Source organism: Echiichthys vipera (assembly GCF_963691815.1).
Source record: "Echiichthys vipera genome assembly, chromosome: 1".
NCBI lineage: Eukaryota > Metazoa > Chordata > Actinopteri > Perciformes > Trachinidae > Echiichthys > Echiichthys vipera.
Window position 1 is genome coordinate 30,008,835 of NC_139826.1, and position 14,502 is coordinate 30,023,336.

Here is a 14,502-nt window from a genome sequence, read left to right on the forward strand (position 1 = left end):
GTGTCTCTAGCTTTTTTTGTTATCAGCCTTTTGAGAGCAGGCATCGTCCGACTGACCATATTTATCAAATTCAGAATTTTTCAAGGTAATTCAGGTGGTTGTTGTCTGTGCAATGTGAACAGGAACTGCTGCAGCCAAAGCTGCGCAACTTCTCATGATTTAGATTAACCAAAATGGTACCAAAATACCAAATAGGGTATAAAAACACAGAGGTGTAAATAGTTTCAAGTCTACAGTAGACAAAAACTGACTGATACAAAATGGGCGAGGACTTTTCAGATTTCTCTCAACTGTTTTCTAGACACATTTGACCAACTTCACATTCATGTGGGCTTCCTCTCAGTAGATACACCACCTCCAGTTTTTAAAGCAGAATCATGCATTACGGCTTAGTGCAATTCTGACTTGTATTTTCCCACTTTTAAAACCTCCTCATCTGCAGATATTGCAGATTTGAGTTTTCAGTGTTTCACCATCCTCTTTCTTCTTTTCAGGTGGTTGCCTACCATTTCTGTCAGGCTGACAACACCTACACCTGCCTGGTACCTGAGTTTGTGCACAGTCTCGCCGCCTTATTGGCCAGAGCACCACAGCTCGCCCCGTACAGAGAGCTGCTGGTCCAAGAGCCTCACCTTCAAAACACACTCAGCCTGCGATCCTGCGTTCAAGACCCCATTGCTGCTTTCCGAAAGGGTGTCCTAGAGCCCATAGCAAGCCTGCGCAAGGGTAATGGAGTAATGGAGTCTACATACACACACACATACTTGATGTTATATTCAAGTTTAAAGACTTTTTAAATGTTTAAAATAGTATCAGTTTTAAGGTAATAAACTGTCTGCCTCCCTCGCCATTCAATTAGGGAGCCTACTGCCATCTCCTGTGTGAAATAGCCTATTAATGACTCCATGATGGGCCCAGAAATTATTTTTCCCTATTTAAGGTCAATGATTTGAAACAGTGTAGAGTGTGTTACAGATGTTAGGTCATTTACATAGATAAATAATGAGTGTTATTTTTGCCCTGGTGAATCATCAGCAACCCACCGGATTTCAAGGTCACAAAATACTCTGGAGAGGCTGTGAATGTTACGGGCGTATTAGCCACCTCAGTTTCTCATGATACAGTCAGTCAGTTAGATTGATGTGTTATTATGGCCAAGCCCTCCACAGTCTGAGTAGAGGGGTGTTTTGTCTACTCCATCACTATTAAGCAAGTTAGAAAAAAATGGAGAGCCCTTATGTTCGAGTGTAGGAGTCCTCACAGGCTTGCAGGGATGCATTGACATCTTAGATTATGTGAAACATGATGGATATGTCCCTTTTCACGCTAATAAACAGCAATGGCCTCTGGCCCCTTTCAGAACAATATAATCAATATCAGCAGTCAGTGTTTTTCTCAACATATCCTGTGCTAGAAAACAAAGATGCACCCATTTTTAGCCATGAAAGGATTCCGATATCAGTCCATCCGTTTTTGTTGCCTTATTGCATGCTCTTTGCAAGGCTAATTTAATATATCTGGTCTTTCAATGTGCTCTGTTTTCTCTTTATTTTACTTTATTCAGAACACAGGCTGCCAGAAGAAGACTACATCATATTGATTGACAGTCTTAATGAGGCAGAATTCCATAAACCAGACTATGGAGACACCATCGCCACTTTTATTACCAAAATCATCTCCAGATTTCCACTCTGGCTGAAGTTGGTGGTCACAGTGAGAACAGGCCTGGTGGTGAGTGGGATTACTAATCTTATTACAGTGACCTCTGAACCACAGCACACCTTTCTCAAAGGGTCAGTTCACCCAAATTACACTTAACAACCCATTTAACTTACTTAAAGCAGGGGGGAGGCAGATAATTATTGGCGTAGTTGGGCAAAAAATAAATGATAATCTTTCATCAAATTGTAATTGAAGTTATCTGAGAGAGAACTAGACTTCTTCACCTCCTCTTGGCTCTTTTTTCAGGCTTTAGACAATCTAGCCCGTGACGGGAGACTTTGACAATCACAGGTCATTTTGGAGAGAGAGAGCATTCCTATTGGCTCAGGACAGAGAGGAGAGAGGGAGAGCTGCTTCCACCTACCTTCTGCAGCTTTAACTCTAGTGGTATTGCTGCAGTACCTGTGATTGGCAAATTGGCAGCAAAGCAGACTGGAGGCCCCACATCCATCTTTTAAATATACCTCTAGGTGTACCCTACCTCACCCAGTGTTAGCTACCTCCAGTCCCATTCAACCATGCAAAGAATAAAAAGGGTGACAGATAATAGAGGGATGCGTATTTCCAGACAAAATGTTACGGTTAATCCACAGATCTTACTGTGAACCATTTCTGTGGAACCGCTTTCTACCAAAAAAGCTGTGCCTGTGATAGCTGTTGAAAGATCTGTGGATTATTGGGAGTAACAAGGACGCTGTTTGTGTAAAAAGATGTTGCATTTGAATTTGAGGGCTTTTTGACACAAATTAAATTCCTTGTGTGGAAGCTCTTTTTCTTTCTTGCACCACTAATATTTACCCTTCCAGCACTTTGCAGAGCCTTTATGTTTCAGCCCTCTGCACACACCATGTAGTTTGATGATGTGCTTTTACTGCCATGGTATAGACATTGTGGCCTTTGGCACCGCCACGCTCTCTGCTCTGATGTATTTTCTCAATCCGGTTGGTAATCCAAATAAACAGTGGCTGCATCTGTCCAATGCCAAAGCCAAGCCTCCAAATGCTGCATGGATTATGCCCTGAATGGATGGTAATACTACTGGGAGTCTGCTGGTAGTCTGGGGCTTGACAGCCAGCCAGCCTGTTACATAATTTGATTAGTGGTTTGGAATACAAAAAACACATTTGTGGGTGATTTTCTCCTTGATAAATTTGAAGTCAGCAAGCATTAAATACCGAAATTTAAAGATGAAGAGTCTCACCCTCCCAGCATCCCCGGATCCTGATTGGATCATCATTCACTGGTTCCATTTTTACCAATCATTTCACAGGAACTCTTGTTTAACCGCCTGGATATTTCACAAATGGTTGAGAAAGGGTTAAGTGGAGCACAGTCCACAAGTCAATTACTCGTCATTTAACCAAAATGTCATTCTTCGTTAATGAGGAACTGAGCTGCAATAACATGGATTTTTTTTTAATCAGTCATAGCTGGTTTTGGCCGGTGTTGAGCAGTAGAGGATGGCAAATGAGGAGATGAAATGTGACTCTGAGAGATGCCTGTGAGCAATGCCTGAGCTTGAGTCATTGTCACACTATTTACTGTACTGTATCCCATGGCTCTGTGTGAGTCAGAGGCAACAGCATCTGAGGAATGGGTTCTGATTTTAGTGCTTTTAATTTCTGAGGTGTTTTTACCAACAAGCATCCATAGTTTATCTGTTTTCTTCCCCTGCAGGAAATCACCACACCCCTTCCCTTCTCTGGCATCTCTCTGGACATCCTGCCAGACAGCAGCGATCTAGGAGCTGACCTGAGTGACTACATCCATCACCGGGTCAGCAGCAGCACTCAGGTCGCCACTAACGTCACCACACCAACAGGCTCAGCCCCTGATCAGCTGCTTCTCAGCAAGTTCAGCAGCCACCTGTCAACACGGAGCAACGGCTCCATCCTCTACCTTCAGCTGACCCTGGATCTGTTTCACAAGGGCCACCTGGCTCTGAAAGGAGGAAACTACCTGGTGGTGCCTGTGTCGTTGTCAGAGGTCAGACATGTGGAGTGTTGGTTCGCAAAATGCAAAGGGCATTTGTCCCTAAGGGGAACATGTGCAGCTGTCAGGGGAATGTGGAAAGATTGTCGATTAGATCATTTAATTTGAAAAGATAAGAATAGAATTTTTTTTTAAAGCTCTGTGCGGAACAAAAGTTTATTTTACTCACGTTTTGTTCAGCAAGATAATCTCCACAAATGAACACAACTTTTGAATGATTTTTTTTAAGTATAAATAAAATCGCCAGAAGGAAATAATAACGTTGGGCTATAAACCAACTACACCACGGTCACCACCCCTAGCTTCTAACCGATTTTTGCATTATTGGCATAATGACATTTAGAGGAACTGTATTTGACATTCATAACATTATTTGTGATATAACATATAGCACCAAACAGATCATTTCTATGTAAAGATATAGCGGAGTAACGGCATCCTGACCAGAGAATGAAGTCACTCACCCTCTGTGTGTGTTGATGTCGGAGCTTCTCTGTGGTTTGTTTTGATAGTTGGTAAAACATTGTTATTTCACATATTAGGGAGGCAATCCCAAGTTCATTTTTTTCCCCAGTATTTCAAAAACAGTTCCTTTAATGTCCAGACAATGTCTGTATTCTCATTTAGCCACTTCTTAGCAACAACCTTTTTTAAGAAACATAAAAGCTTCAAATTCACAAATGGGGTTTTTACTGATGTATTTTATGTTGTAGAACAAAACGTAACAAATAAATAGCTTGCACACTGCTGGGCTCCAACCATGCAGTTATTTTGTCTGAGGAGCAGTTGAGCTTGAAATGTCACCACCTAGGTGCAATAAATATTTGGCTAATTGGAGCACTGCAGCGTGCACGCTTATTTATTTCTGTTACTTCATGATTTGCTCACCTTTGACTCAGCACCCATCCTCTTTGGTTTGGATGTGCCTGCATACTTCAATTTGTAGAACAAAAGGTGAAAATCTCTTATGCTTGCGCTAACCACAGACTTATGCTCAGGCTTCTAAAGTGCAAAAATACTAAAATAATAAAGTCATCTTTGGGTGCATAAGACTGGACGCAAATGTTAATGCACCCTGTTGAGTCAGCTGTAACACCTGAATACCACTTGACTGACGGTGCAGAAAACCTATGTAGCAAGCAAGCAGACAAGTTATAACAGTTAAACGTAATGAATAAATGGTTGAAATAGATAACTAAAAGTAAAGAATGTTGTTTCATTAAGTTAGCAGTTAACTTATTATTTAAACTACAGCGTTTCATCCTCCAGAGCTAAAAAAGAACAAAAAAACAACACATTTACCTTGAATGTATCTGTGGACCCACCCTCCTCCTCCTTCTCTTCATCTGGCCAAGTTCACAGTCTAACACTTAACACTTGTCAGTCATCCTGGTGAGCTGTCTGCCGTGAAATGGCATCTCGCCTGAGGCTGAAGCAATCAGTGTCCATAAAATCCCCACACAAGGTACACAGACGACAGCCATTGTTCAGACATGTTCCTCACAAAAACGAGAGAATGTGTACTCGCACACCATTCAGATCAATAAAAGATAAAAATGACAGGATCAAAGGCTTTATACAAAGCGCCAAAAATAGTCCACAGTGACCAAAGAAAATGACAGGCGCGTTTTAATATTACATAAACAGCAGTGTAAAATAGGACAACAGCTGACAAAGTGTTATTATACGCACAAATGTCGCCTAGAAATGTGACGATTTATGGACTGGATAATGCATGCATAAAGGTGTGCTAAAGCTGTGTAGGCCAAGGGTAGCTAAGTACAACAGCTAAGTATTATATGGATAATTTAGTAGAATTAACTATTTAAACCAGTTTGAAATATTAACTTATGATGAAATGTATGGAATGCTTACACAGGGTTTTCAACAGGACTTGTATTTTGTATATTTAGCTGTGCTCTTGTACTTTTTTTTTTCTTTCATGATTACAATGATTTACGTATTCACCTTCAGGATGTTGCATGTGAATTTGCAACAAAGTTGTTAATACCAGAGTCTCCGAGATGTGACATAGCAGCTCCAATCATGCTGTAAAACTGGAAGCCAATATGCCGGTTAGCTTCTATTATTTCCATTTTGCAGTGTATGGTGTCATTAGTCCAGACACTGTAAGATATATACCATGCAACCGTGTCCGCCCTCACACAATGTCATTAACTTTATTAATATCTGTTAGGTGTACCTGCTGATGTGTCGTGTGAGCTTTCCGGATAAAGAGGACTTTGAACGGGTACTTCCGGTGCTAAATGTGGCACTGGCGTCTCTGCACCCACTGACTGATGAACAAATGTTCAGGGCGCTGAATGCAGGCAGTGTGAGGGGGGAGCTAGAGTGGAAGGACTTCCAGCTGAGATTAGACAGCCTGGCTGGATTCATGGTAAGACTCTTGATATGACTGCATGAAAGGGTACATAATGATTTAAGCTTTTCTTTTAAAAGGATTGCATGTTGTGTTTGTTTTTGCTCTGAAGTAGGTAATTTTCCACTGATATCTGGTAACTCTTAGGTAGTTAAGGAGGACGGTCTCATTTTGTTTGTAGGTCAGACGCAGGGATGGCACACGCATGTTGTGTCATCCGTCCTTCAGAGAGTGGCTGGTCTGGAGAGCCGATGGAGAGAGCAGTGACTTTCTCTGTGACCCTAGGTGAGACTAAAAGTCAAAGGTCATAGAGTAGAAGATTATGAAGATGCATGGAAAAAGTGTGTGAATTCATTTTTATTGGTACATTTCTGATGAATGAGTACTCCACACATCTGCAGGAGTGGCCACGCTCTCCTGGCCTTCATGTTCTCCAGACAAGAGGGCAAGCTGAACCGGCAGCAGACTATGGAACTTGGGCACCACATCCTAAAGGCTCACATATTCAAGGTAACAGGAACTGTGATGCTCTTTGTATAACTTATGTAGGTTTATGACCGGAACTGATTGTGTCTCAACCCTTCTGAATCACCTCAATTCCCAAAGGATTTGTGTAAACAAGATGCTGCACTTTACTGTGTTTTATTGCACAGAAACACATTAAGGCACATGCCAATTAGTGAACCCCTATCCCTATCAGCCACACATATTAGCACTGCTCATATCCATAAAACACCTATGGTACAGTGAATATTGTACTGTTTGCATGCATGGCTCGCACTCTGTGTTGGCTGCTTTACTCCTGGGACACAATTCAAATTCTGCACCACAGATCTCATCTGAGGCAGCTTAATCTCTATCTTTTGCTTATGTTCTCTATCCATCTGTGTCTCTTTCACACACTCACAGGGTCTGAGTAAGAAGACAGGTGTGTCCTCCAGCGTTCTTCAGGCAGTGTGGGTGAACTGCAGCACAGACAGTCTGTCCGCTGCACTGGCCTCCCTGAGGAACCTATATACACCTAACATCAAGGTGACATACATTTGCTCTAGGTTAAAAATAAGTTCCCATACACCCAAATGCATCTTAAACATAGAGATATACTTTTTTATCCTGCAGGTAAGTCGTCTGTTGATGCTAGGTGGCGCTAGCGTGACCTGGTGTACAGAGGTGGTAGGACGTGCCCCTATTTTGGCCGTCCACGCCCACCTGGGGCACGCTGAGATGGTTGCTCTGCTGCTTGAAATGGGCGCCCCCGTCGATGGGACCACTGACAGCGGTATGACGCCCCTTTGTCTGGCCGTTGCCGCAGGACACGTCGACATTGTCAGTCTGCTCTGCAAGAAAGGGGCCAAGGTCAGTGTCACTTCTGTGCAAAGAGGGAGAGAGACAAATGTGGGTTTGGAGGGCGTGACCAGAATAATTACCATGGATCAAACCGATTTCAAGCTGTGACAGAAAACTCTGTCCCTCAGTATTTTTACACCAGTGGTACCCTGAACAGCCCTGGTTTTTACGTTCACAGTTACAGGATCTATTCTGGGAGACAGATGACATAAACAGGCCCAATCTAGGCCAGTGTATTACAGGCACCAGCCAGGGCCAGTATTGTAAGTCCTTCTGTGCATCCCTTTATGCCAGGTGGGCCATGCTGATAAGAGTAGCCAGTGTGCGCTGGTCCATGCTGGGTTGAAGGGCCATGCCGAAATCATCAACATCTTGCTGGGCCAGGATTGGGGAGCAGAGATCCCCGCTGACTCACAGCAGCACCACAGCAATGAGACTGTGACTGGGAAAACACAGGCAGCACAGCAGGCGGTTACAGCTGCAGCTAGTGTGGGACACACACAGGTACGTATCAGATCGAGGTCTTCATCACAAAACACTGCTGGAAGTCATTTTTATGTAAAGCATGATGCCTGTCCTCGCAGAGGATTTATTATATGCGTTTTGTTGTGGTCAAGGTCTGTGAGTGCTTTGGTTTTTCTTTCTGCACAGCAAGGCAGAAATACAAAGGACTGTAAAATTGTGTTCTCCTGCAGGTGGTGAAGAGCTTGCTGGACTTGAAAGATGAACAGCTGGCAGTGCAGATGGACGCTCACGATTCTCTCTGGGGGGAAACCGGTGCATTTCTCCTATCAGTCAGATAAATTTAGCTTTCTCACTTCTTTCTGTCCATCAGTGGGGATCTGAAGTCGTGCTCAAGGGCTTGATGGTTGTATTTTAGGCACATTCTAGCATCCTGTGCAATGAATAAATATTAAACAGCTAACCTACCATATGGATGCACAATGAGCAGCTGGAGTAGTACTAGATGCTCTCTCTTACTTCGATTTCAGTATTAGGATTTTAGGATGCTCTGGTTGCTATCATATAATTTAATTTTAATTTTTTTTTTGTTTTTTTTGCAGAGATGGAGCATCACATTTATCGCACAGCACATCTCGTCGAGCAACATTTGTAGCATCTAAAAAGCAGCTTTTATTCAATTGTCATACTTTTACCTCTGTGATAGTGCTGCCTGCAGAATTCTGTTAGGTTCATTTTTCTGAAAGCATGTCGGACAAAGCTTGTATTCTGCCTACAGCACCATTAGAGTATAATTCTATTACACAGTCCCCTCCGGTGCTCAGACAGAAAAAGTGAGAGCATGAAATAGCCTCTGAAACATTCACCTCTGCATGTACAGTACTAGGGCTGTGTGCTTCTGTTTAGTGTTAGCATCATTGGATTACAGTCCATTTACACAGATACAGTTATCAGTCAAGGATGTAAGTCTGATTTCTGAGCCAGGGATTTTTACTTCTTCAGGGATTACAATTAATCTTTTTAATATTCTCTTCAATAAGAATATCATTTTTACTGGTTCAGTTTGCATATTTAAAGCAACAGCTTCTCTAACCCTGTTACTAGTTTCTGCAGCTGGACAAAGTCACCTTAAAAAAAGACAACTAGACTGTCCTTTTGTTTTTCTATGTCTCATATATGACAATAACTTCTCTTTAAAGGAGGTAATATATAATCGATTTGTTCACTGAAGCATGAGGTCACATGAAACAAAGGGGTCATTTATCAAGGGTACCTGGAGGTGAGATGGTGGCATCAATACACTGCCTCTTTCCCCAGCTGCTCAATTAGCTGAAGGACATACTAAAAAAAATGCCTCATCGTTTGTCAAAGTAACACAGTGGCTGGTTAAGGAGGGCGCAAGTTACCTAGTGAAAGCAAATGAGGGAGTGCAGCTGTCTTTGAGCTCTAGTGCTTGTCAGATGTGTAGAGTTGTATTAAAACAGAGAATGCACCAGAATCAAATAGATTATGGAAATAACCACCCTTGTTTTTCTCTCTGCCTCTCGCTCCTGCTTCTCCCTCTCTCCTAAATGTGTCAATTACATGTTCTTCACTGCACTGCCGTCTCATCTCTATGCCGACCTCCTGTCAGTGCTGAGCGCGGCAGCAGGAAGAGGGAGGATGGAGGTGTGCGCGTTCATCCTGGAGCGGGGGGCAGGCCTGGAGATACCCAACCGCAGGGGGATGGTCCCGCTGCTTAGTGCCACCAAACATGGACACACGCAGGTGAGGAGGACTCTGCTCACTGGCACCGGATGTTCTTCATTTAACCAGTTCTGTTTTTTCTTTCCCTCCATAATACTTTTCCTTCCTTCTTCAGGTTGTGGAGTTGCTGCTGAAGCAAGGGGCGGATATCAACGTCAATGAGAAGCAGGGCCGCACCGCACTGATGCTGGCGGCCTCCGAGGGCCACACAAGCACTATTGAACTCCTGCTCTCAAACGGTACCCCAGTCCCCATCTTCCAAACTACTATCTTAATATGTTTACTGATTTTATATGAACGATATCTGCTTTGTTTGTGGTCCCAGGTGCCTCTCTTTCCTCCGCTGATCAGGAGGGGCTGACTGCGCTCAGCTGGGCCAGTCTGAAGGGCCAGAGAGGTGCGGTGCAGCTTCTGGCGGAGGCGGGCGCAGACCTGAACCAACCAGACAGACAGGGACGGACGCCCCTTGACCTCGCTGCCCTTAACGGGGATGCAGATACAGTGGGTTTCATGCTGTTGTCTAAATAATGGACATTTATTTTCGCGGTCTGTCTTTATTTGAAATACTTATTAGCATTTCTTTGTAAATATTCCTCAACAAGGAGATGAATTTTATCTTCTCCCTGCTGTCTGGATGCAATAAATAGACCTTGGTGGAGAAGTGTATACTTGACAATAAGTTACAAAATGTTATAATTGATGATTAGCATGGAGCACTGTGGAGCCATTTTTGTCATGATTCTTGCACTTTGTGGGTGGTATCTTCATGGTTGAATGCACTTATTGTAAGTCACTTTGGATAAAAATGGTCAGTTAAATGACAGTAATGTAATAGCGAAACAATACAATACATAATGGTCCACACACACAAAAACATAGCTATTTTAGACAAATTAAATAATTACTAATGACAGTAATCAGGATGTCAATTTGCAATCACAGTCCAAAAATCAAAGCAGCAGGAGATTAATCAAAACTATCATAATCAAAAATGTTCCAAAATCATCAGGATATGAAGGGGCTAATGTCACCTATTGTAATGAGGCATACTGTGTGTAATCAACCAAATTATTATAATATCCAACAATATTTTCATTGCTTAAATTTCCATTTAAAAATAAAATGTTATTATTCTATGCACGGCCAGGTACACTGCTTGGTGGAACATGGAGCGGTGCTGGAGAGAACCGACAACAACAGTACCAGAGGTTCAGACCGGACAACCGGCTGCCAGAACCCTGCTCTGGTGGCCTCGGTGCTTAAGAAAGGATCCAAGATGGGTATAAACGCTGTGCTTACCATAACAACCCTGCAGTAAACCCCACCTTTAGGAGTTTTATAGTCACAATTTTATAGTTCCAAAAAGCCTTTAATATTACGACACAGTTAAACAGCTCTTATGACTGCAGTATGGCCTCTAAAATTAGCACAAAGCTGAATCAACACCTCTGGCTAAACTTACTCAGATTGTTTTCATTAATTCCATCTGACCTTGACCAATCAAAGAAGACTAGAAGATACATTTGTATTATGTGCTATATTATTGTACCTGCAAGCTCTGCATTTATATCACTTTATAGCTTACTTCCATTTAGTATCTTGTCACTCTGTATTCTGCAGCACCTGCACTTTTACATCCACTCATCTAACTCCCTCTTCATCTCTTTCTTTCTATCAACCCGAAAGGCTACAGAACGGCTCCACATGATCGATCAGGTACATGATTTATGCAAGGCACAAGGTAAAAGAGACGAGGCGAGACAGATGATAGAAAGATAAATATTTGTACCCCTTCATCAGGTCACGCTACGTGGGCTATGGCTTCCTCCAAACCAGACATTCTCCTGATCCTGCTGCAGAAGCTGATGGAGGAAGGGAACATGCTCTACAAGGTATGTCACAGCTGATATGTTTGTGAGGATGTGGCAAACCTTGCAGCCCTTTATTGGAATAAACTTCAGACACAGTGTTTTTGTGGATTTGTTGTCAGAAATGGTCTTCCCTCATCCTATGTGTTTCTCAGAAGGGACGTATGAAGGAAGCAGGCCAGCGGTATCAGTATGCCCTGAGGAAGCTGCCTCGTGAGGGGCAAGGAGAGGAGCTGAAAGGGCTCAAAGACCTGCGTGTCTCCCTCTATCTAAACCTTTCGCGCTGCCGCAGGAAAACCAATGTAAGGCTCGCAGCTGCTACAAACTGCTCTTGCACTATTTAACACCGGCAGGTTTATTAGATGCTGAAGGGATGGCAGGAGAGCTGGCAAGGAAAGGTAGATGCTTCCTTAAAATATATAATTTATATGTATCAACATAAATAGATTATGTCAGCAGTGGTAGAGCTCACTGTAAAAAAAAAAAAATACCTCAGCTTTTCAGATCCAATTTCCAGCCTCCCCGGTAAACAGAGTGTACGTTTAAGACCTGGAAGCAGGTGGTGACATAATGAGTAACTGTGTGCTGTTAGTGTAGAGATATATGTGTGTGGCCCACAGCCAAGTTTGGAACCCACCCTGGTGATGACAGACGTCCTAACAGACTGTGTAAAAATGCCATCCTTGGGGTCACTGTGGCCGGTGAATAATGGAGCAGATAATGTGATGTGATAAGGTCACTCTTCCTGGCAGACCGAGCGCACTCTCTTTCTGTGTCTCAACAGGGAGTTATTTACAGTGGACGTGAGAGTGGGCCAGCTAAAACCACATATTATATCAGAATGCAGGCAGTAAGGGCCAGCAGAGAGACTACATGATACCATCATTAAACATTCAGCAGCAATGTTCACAATCTCACATTCAAGGCTGCCATTTTGACCTCACTCTCAAGGACAGAATCACAATGTGTTGGTGTGATTAAATATTCACCTGAGAGTGATGATGAGAGCAGTAAAGCAGTAGCAGAAAAACAAGCAGCTCTGTCTGTTTCTCTCCCTCCCGTTTCTGCTCCTGGTCGATAAAAATGATTGCGGCGTGACTTCGGTTTCATTAAACAGGCTTTAATCTTCAGATCCATATAATGAAGATGCAAAGACAAACACTAATTCGTTGACCTCTTAGCATTACTTCAAAAGAAACACTTAAACACACAGCGCAGTAGGTTTGTCACTGTGCTGCATCTGATATTTCAATTGACGCACTTTTCCATTTGAAAACACAGGATTTCGGCATAGCTGAGGAATTCGCAACTAAAGCCCTGGAATTCAAACCCAGGTCTTATGAAGCATATTATGCCAGAGCACGTGCCAAGAGGAGTAGCAGGTACAACCATCTTAAATATGAAGTATATTATTTCAAAGCAGTATCATTTTTGCTTAATGGAAAGTTATTCTCGCGAGAATCAGCAATTCACCGTGATGCTATGTCTCCGTGGCACTGTGAATTAAGTATTTTTTAACTTCCTTTGTTCATTTTTCTCTGTCCTCCTCAGGCAGTTTGCTGCAGCGCTGGCAGACCTCCACGAAGCAGCACGACTCTCCCCGTCCAACCGGGAGATCCGGCGCCTGCTGGTACGGGTAGAGGAGGAATGCAAACATCATCAGAAGGCATCCAGCAACAACATGGCACAGGGTTACAACAGGGACCCACACACCCACCACCATCAAGCCGCAGAGGAGGAGGCAGACGTCTATTCACAGGGAAGTCTAGAGAGGCAAGTCCCCGCAGAGCACACCGATACAGAGAAGGAGGAAGAGAAGGACGAAGGTGAGGAAGCGAGCCTGCAGTGTGGGAAAAGTCCAGAATTTTGGCCTCTGAACCCCTATGCTCCAAACAGGACTCTCCCCGGAGGTGTGCCCTTTGGTTTAGCAGATCAGCCGCAATGTTTCCCTCAAGAGGAATATGTGCAAAGCCAACTGTTTGTGGACTTGCCCGAGCCTATTCCTGTAATCAACAGGCAGATCCAGAACCAGGGACTCAACAGGACTCATCACCACTGCCACTCCCTCCAGTCAGGGAGCAGAGTTGGGGGCAGGCCTCTCTCTCTGTGCGGCCCCTCCAGTCCCCTGCCAGGAAGACATATGTCCACCTCCCTGAGGCCTGCGCCGGTGCTTGGTATTGACATCGGCCATGGATTAGCCAATGAACACTCTGGACACAGCCCAACGGAGCTCTATCACCCCATGTCTCCCAACAGCTCCTCTCCACCTGGGCCTCTCCAGATGTACCAGCCCCGCTCCTCCAGCTTTTCTCGAGGCTCTGACAGACTCTCCACCCACTCTGTTGCTCTGGATGGCCTAGCTCTTGCTCTGGGGTCTGGTATGGAAGTCAGGAGGGAAGGTGGTGGTGGAGGAGGAACAGCAGGCTCAAGGGGCTCCAGCTCCAGTCAGGCCTCCAGTGGGAACCTGTCAGACGGTGGCAGGCAGCAGATGCCAGACGTCCCATGCCTGATCAAGAGCAGCGGTAGCTTCAAGTCAAAACCAGAGCTAAAGCCCCGGCCCTTCATGGGAGTAATGGACAAATCGGTGCGAGTCCAGGGCCAGCAGACCTCCGGCCTGAGCCGACAGGGGCAGGGAGGAGGGCTGGAGAGCTTTAGTATGTCAGTAATGGAGTTTCAAGGGTTGAACAATGAGTTTAAATGTGCTTCATTCCAGGAACAGCTCTCTGGAAGTCAGGCCAACAGCCAGCAGCAGGCTCGGGAGTTTGGAGAGCGGCTCCACCAGCGGGAGGCCAGAGGCTCCGCGTCCTCCCAGCTACGCTTCCCAGATGGGAGGCACAGACAGGCAAGCCTAACGAGAGACAACCCGGCTTTGCATATGGTTCCCATCAAACCCAAGCGCTCATTTATAGAGTCCAACGTGTGAATATACTTCAGATTTTCTGAATATACTATCAACGCACAGATACAGGCTGTTTTCAACAAACT

At 44.1% G+C, this 14,502-nt stretch overlaps 1 protein-coding gene across 1 annotated transcript in view; it reads left to right on the forward strand.

Moving 5' to 3' along the window:
- LOC310945150 (protein TANC1-like) overlaps nucleotides 1-14,440 on the forward strand; it is a gene marked incomplete at both ends in the record, with an annotated part of 34,750 nt that extends 20,310 nt beyond the window's left edge. Inside the window, 19 exons of the mRNA XM_083911163.1 lie at nucleotides 495-726; nucleotides 1,565-1,731; nucleotides 3,400-3,708; nucleotides 5,912-6,112; nucleotides 6,276-6,379; nucleotides 6,496-6,604; nucleotides 7,004-7,126; nucleotides 7,214-7,450; nucleotides 7,736-7,945; nucleotides 8,137-8,218; nucleotides 9,537-9,670; nucleotides 9,765-9,888; nucleotides 9,975-10,150; nucleotides 10,797-10,929; nucleotides 11,336-11,365; nucleotides 11,450-11,541; nucleotides 11,673-11,819; nucleotides 12,799-12,899; nucleotides 13,069-14,440. Of these exons, the coding sequence (XP_083767289.1) occupies nucleotides 495-726; nucleotides 1,565-1,731; nucleotides 3,400-3,708; nucleotides 5,912-6,112; nucleotides 6,276-6,379; nucleotides 6,496-6,604; nucleotides 7,004-7,126; nucleotides 7,214-7,450; nucleotides 7,736-7,945; nucleotides 8,137-8,218; nucleotides 9,537-9,670; nucleotides 9,765-9,888; nucleotides 9,975-10,150; nucleotides 10,797-10,929; nucleotides 11,336-11,365; nucleotides 11,450-11,541; nucleotides 11,673-11,819; nucleotides 12,799-12,899; nucleotides 13,069-14,440 (4,083 nt within the window). The remainder of the gene's footprint in view (nucleotides 1-494; nucleotides 727-1,564; nucleotides 1,732-3,399; nucleotides 3,709-5,911; nucleotides 6,113-6,275; nucleotides 6,380-6,495; nucleotides 6,605-7,003; nucleotides 7,127-7,213; nucleotides 7,451-7,735; nucleotides 7,946-8,136; nucleotides 8,219-9,536; nucleotides 9,671-9,764; nucleotides 9,889-9,974; nucleotides 10,151-10,796; nucleotides 10,930-11,335; nucleotides 11,366-11,449; nucleotides 11,542-11,672; nucleotides 11,820-12,798; nucleotides 12,900-13,068) is intronic.
- Nucleotides 14,441-14,502: the final 62 nt, after the last annotated feature.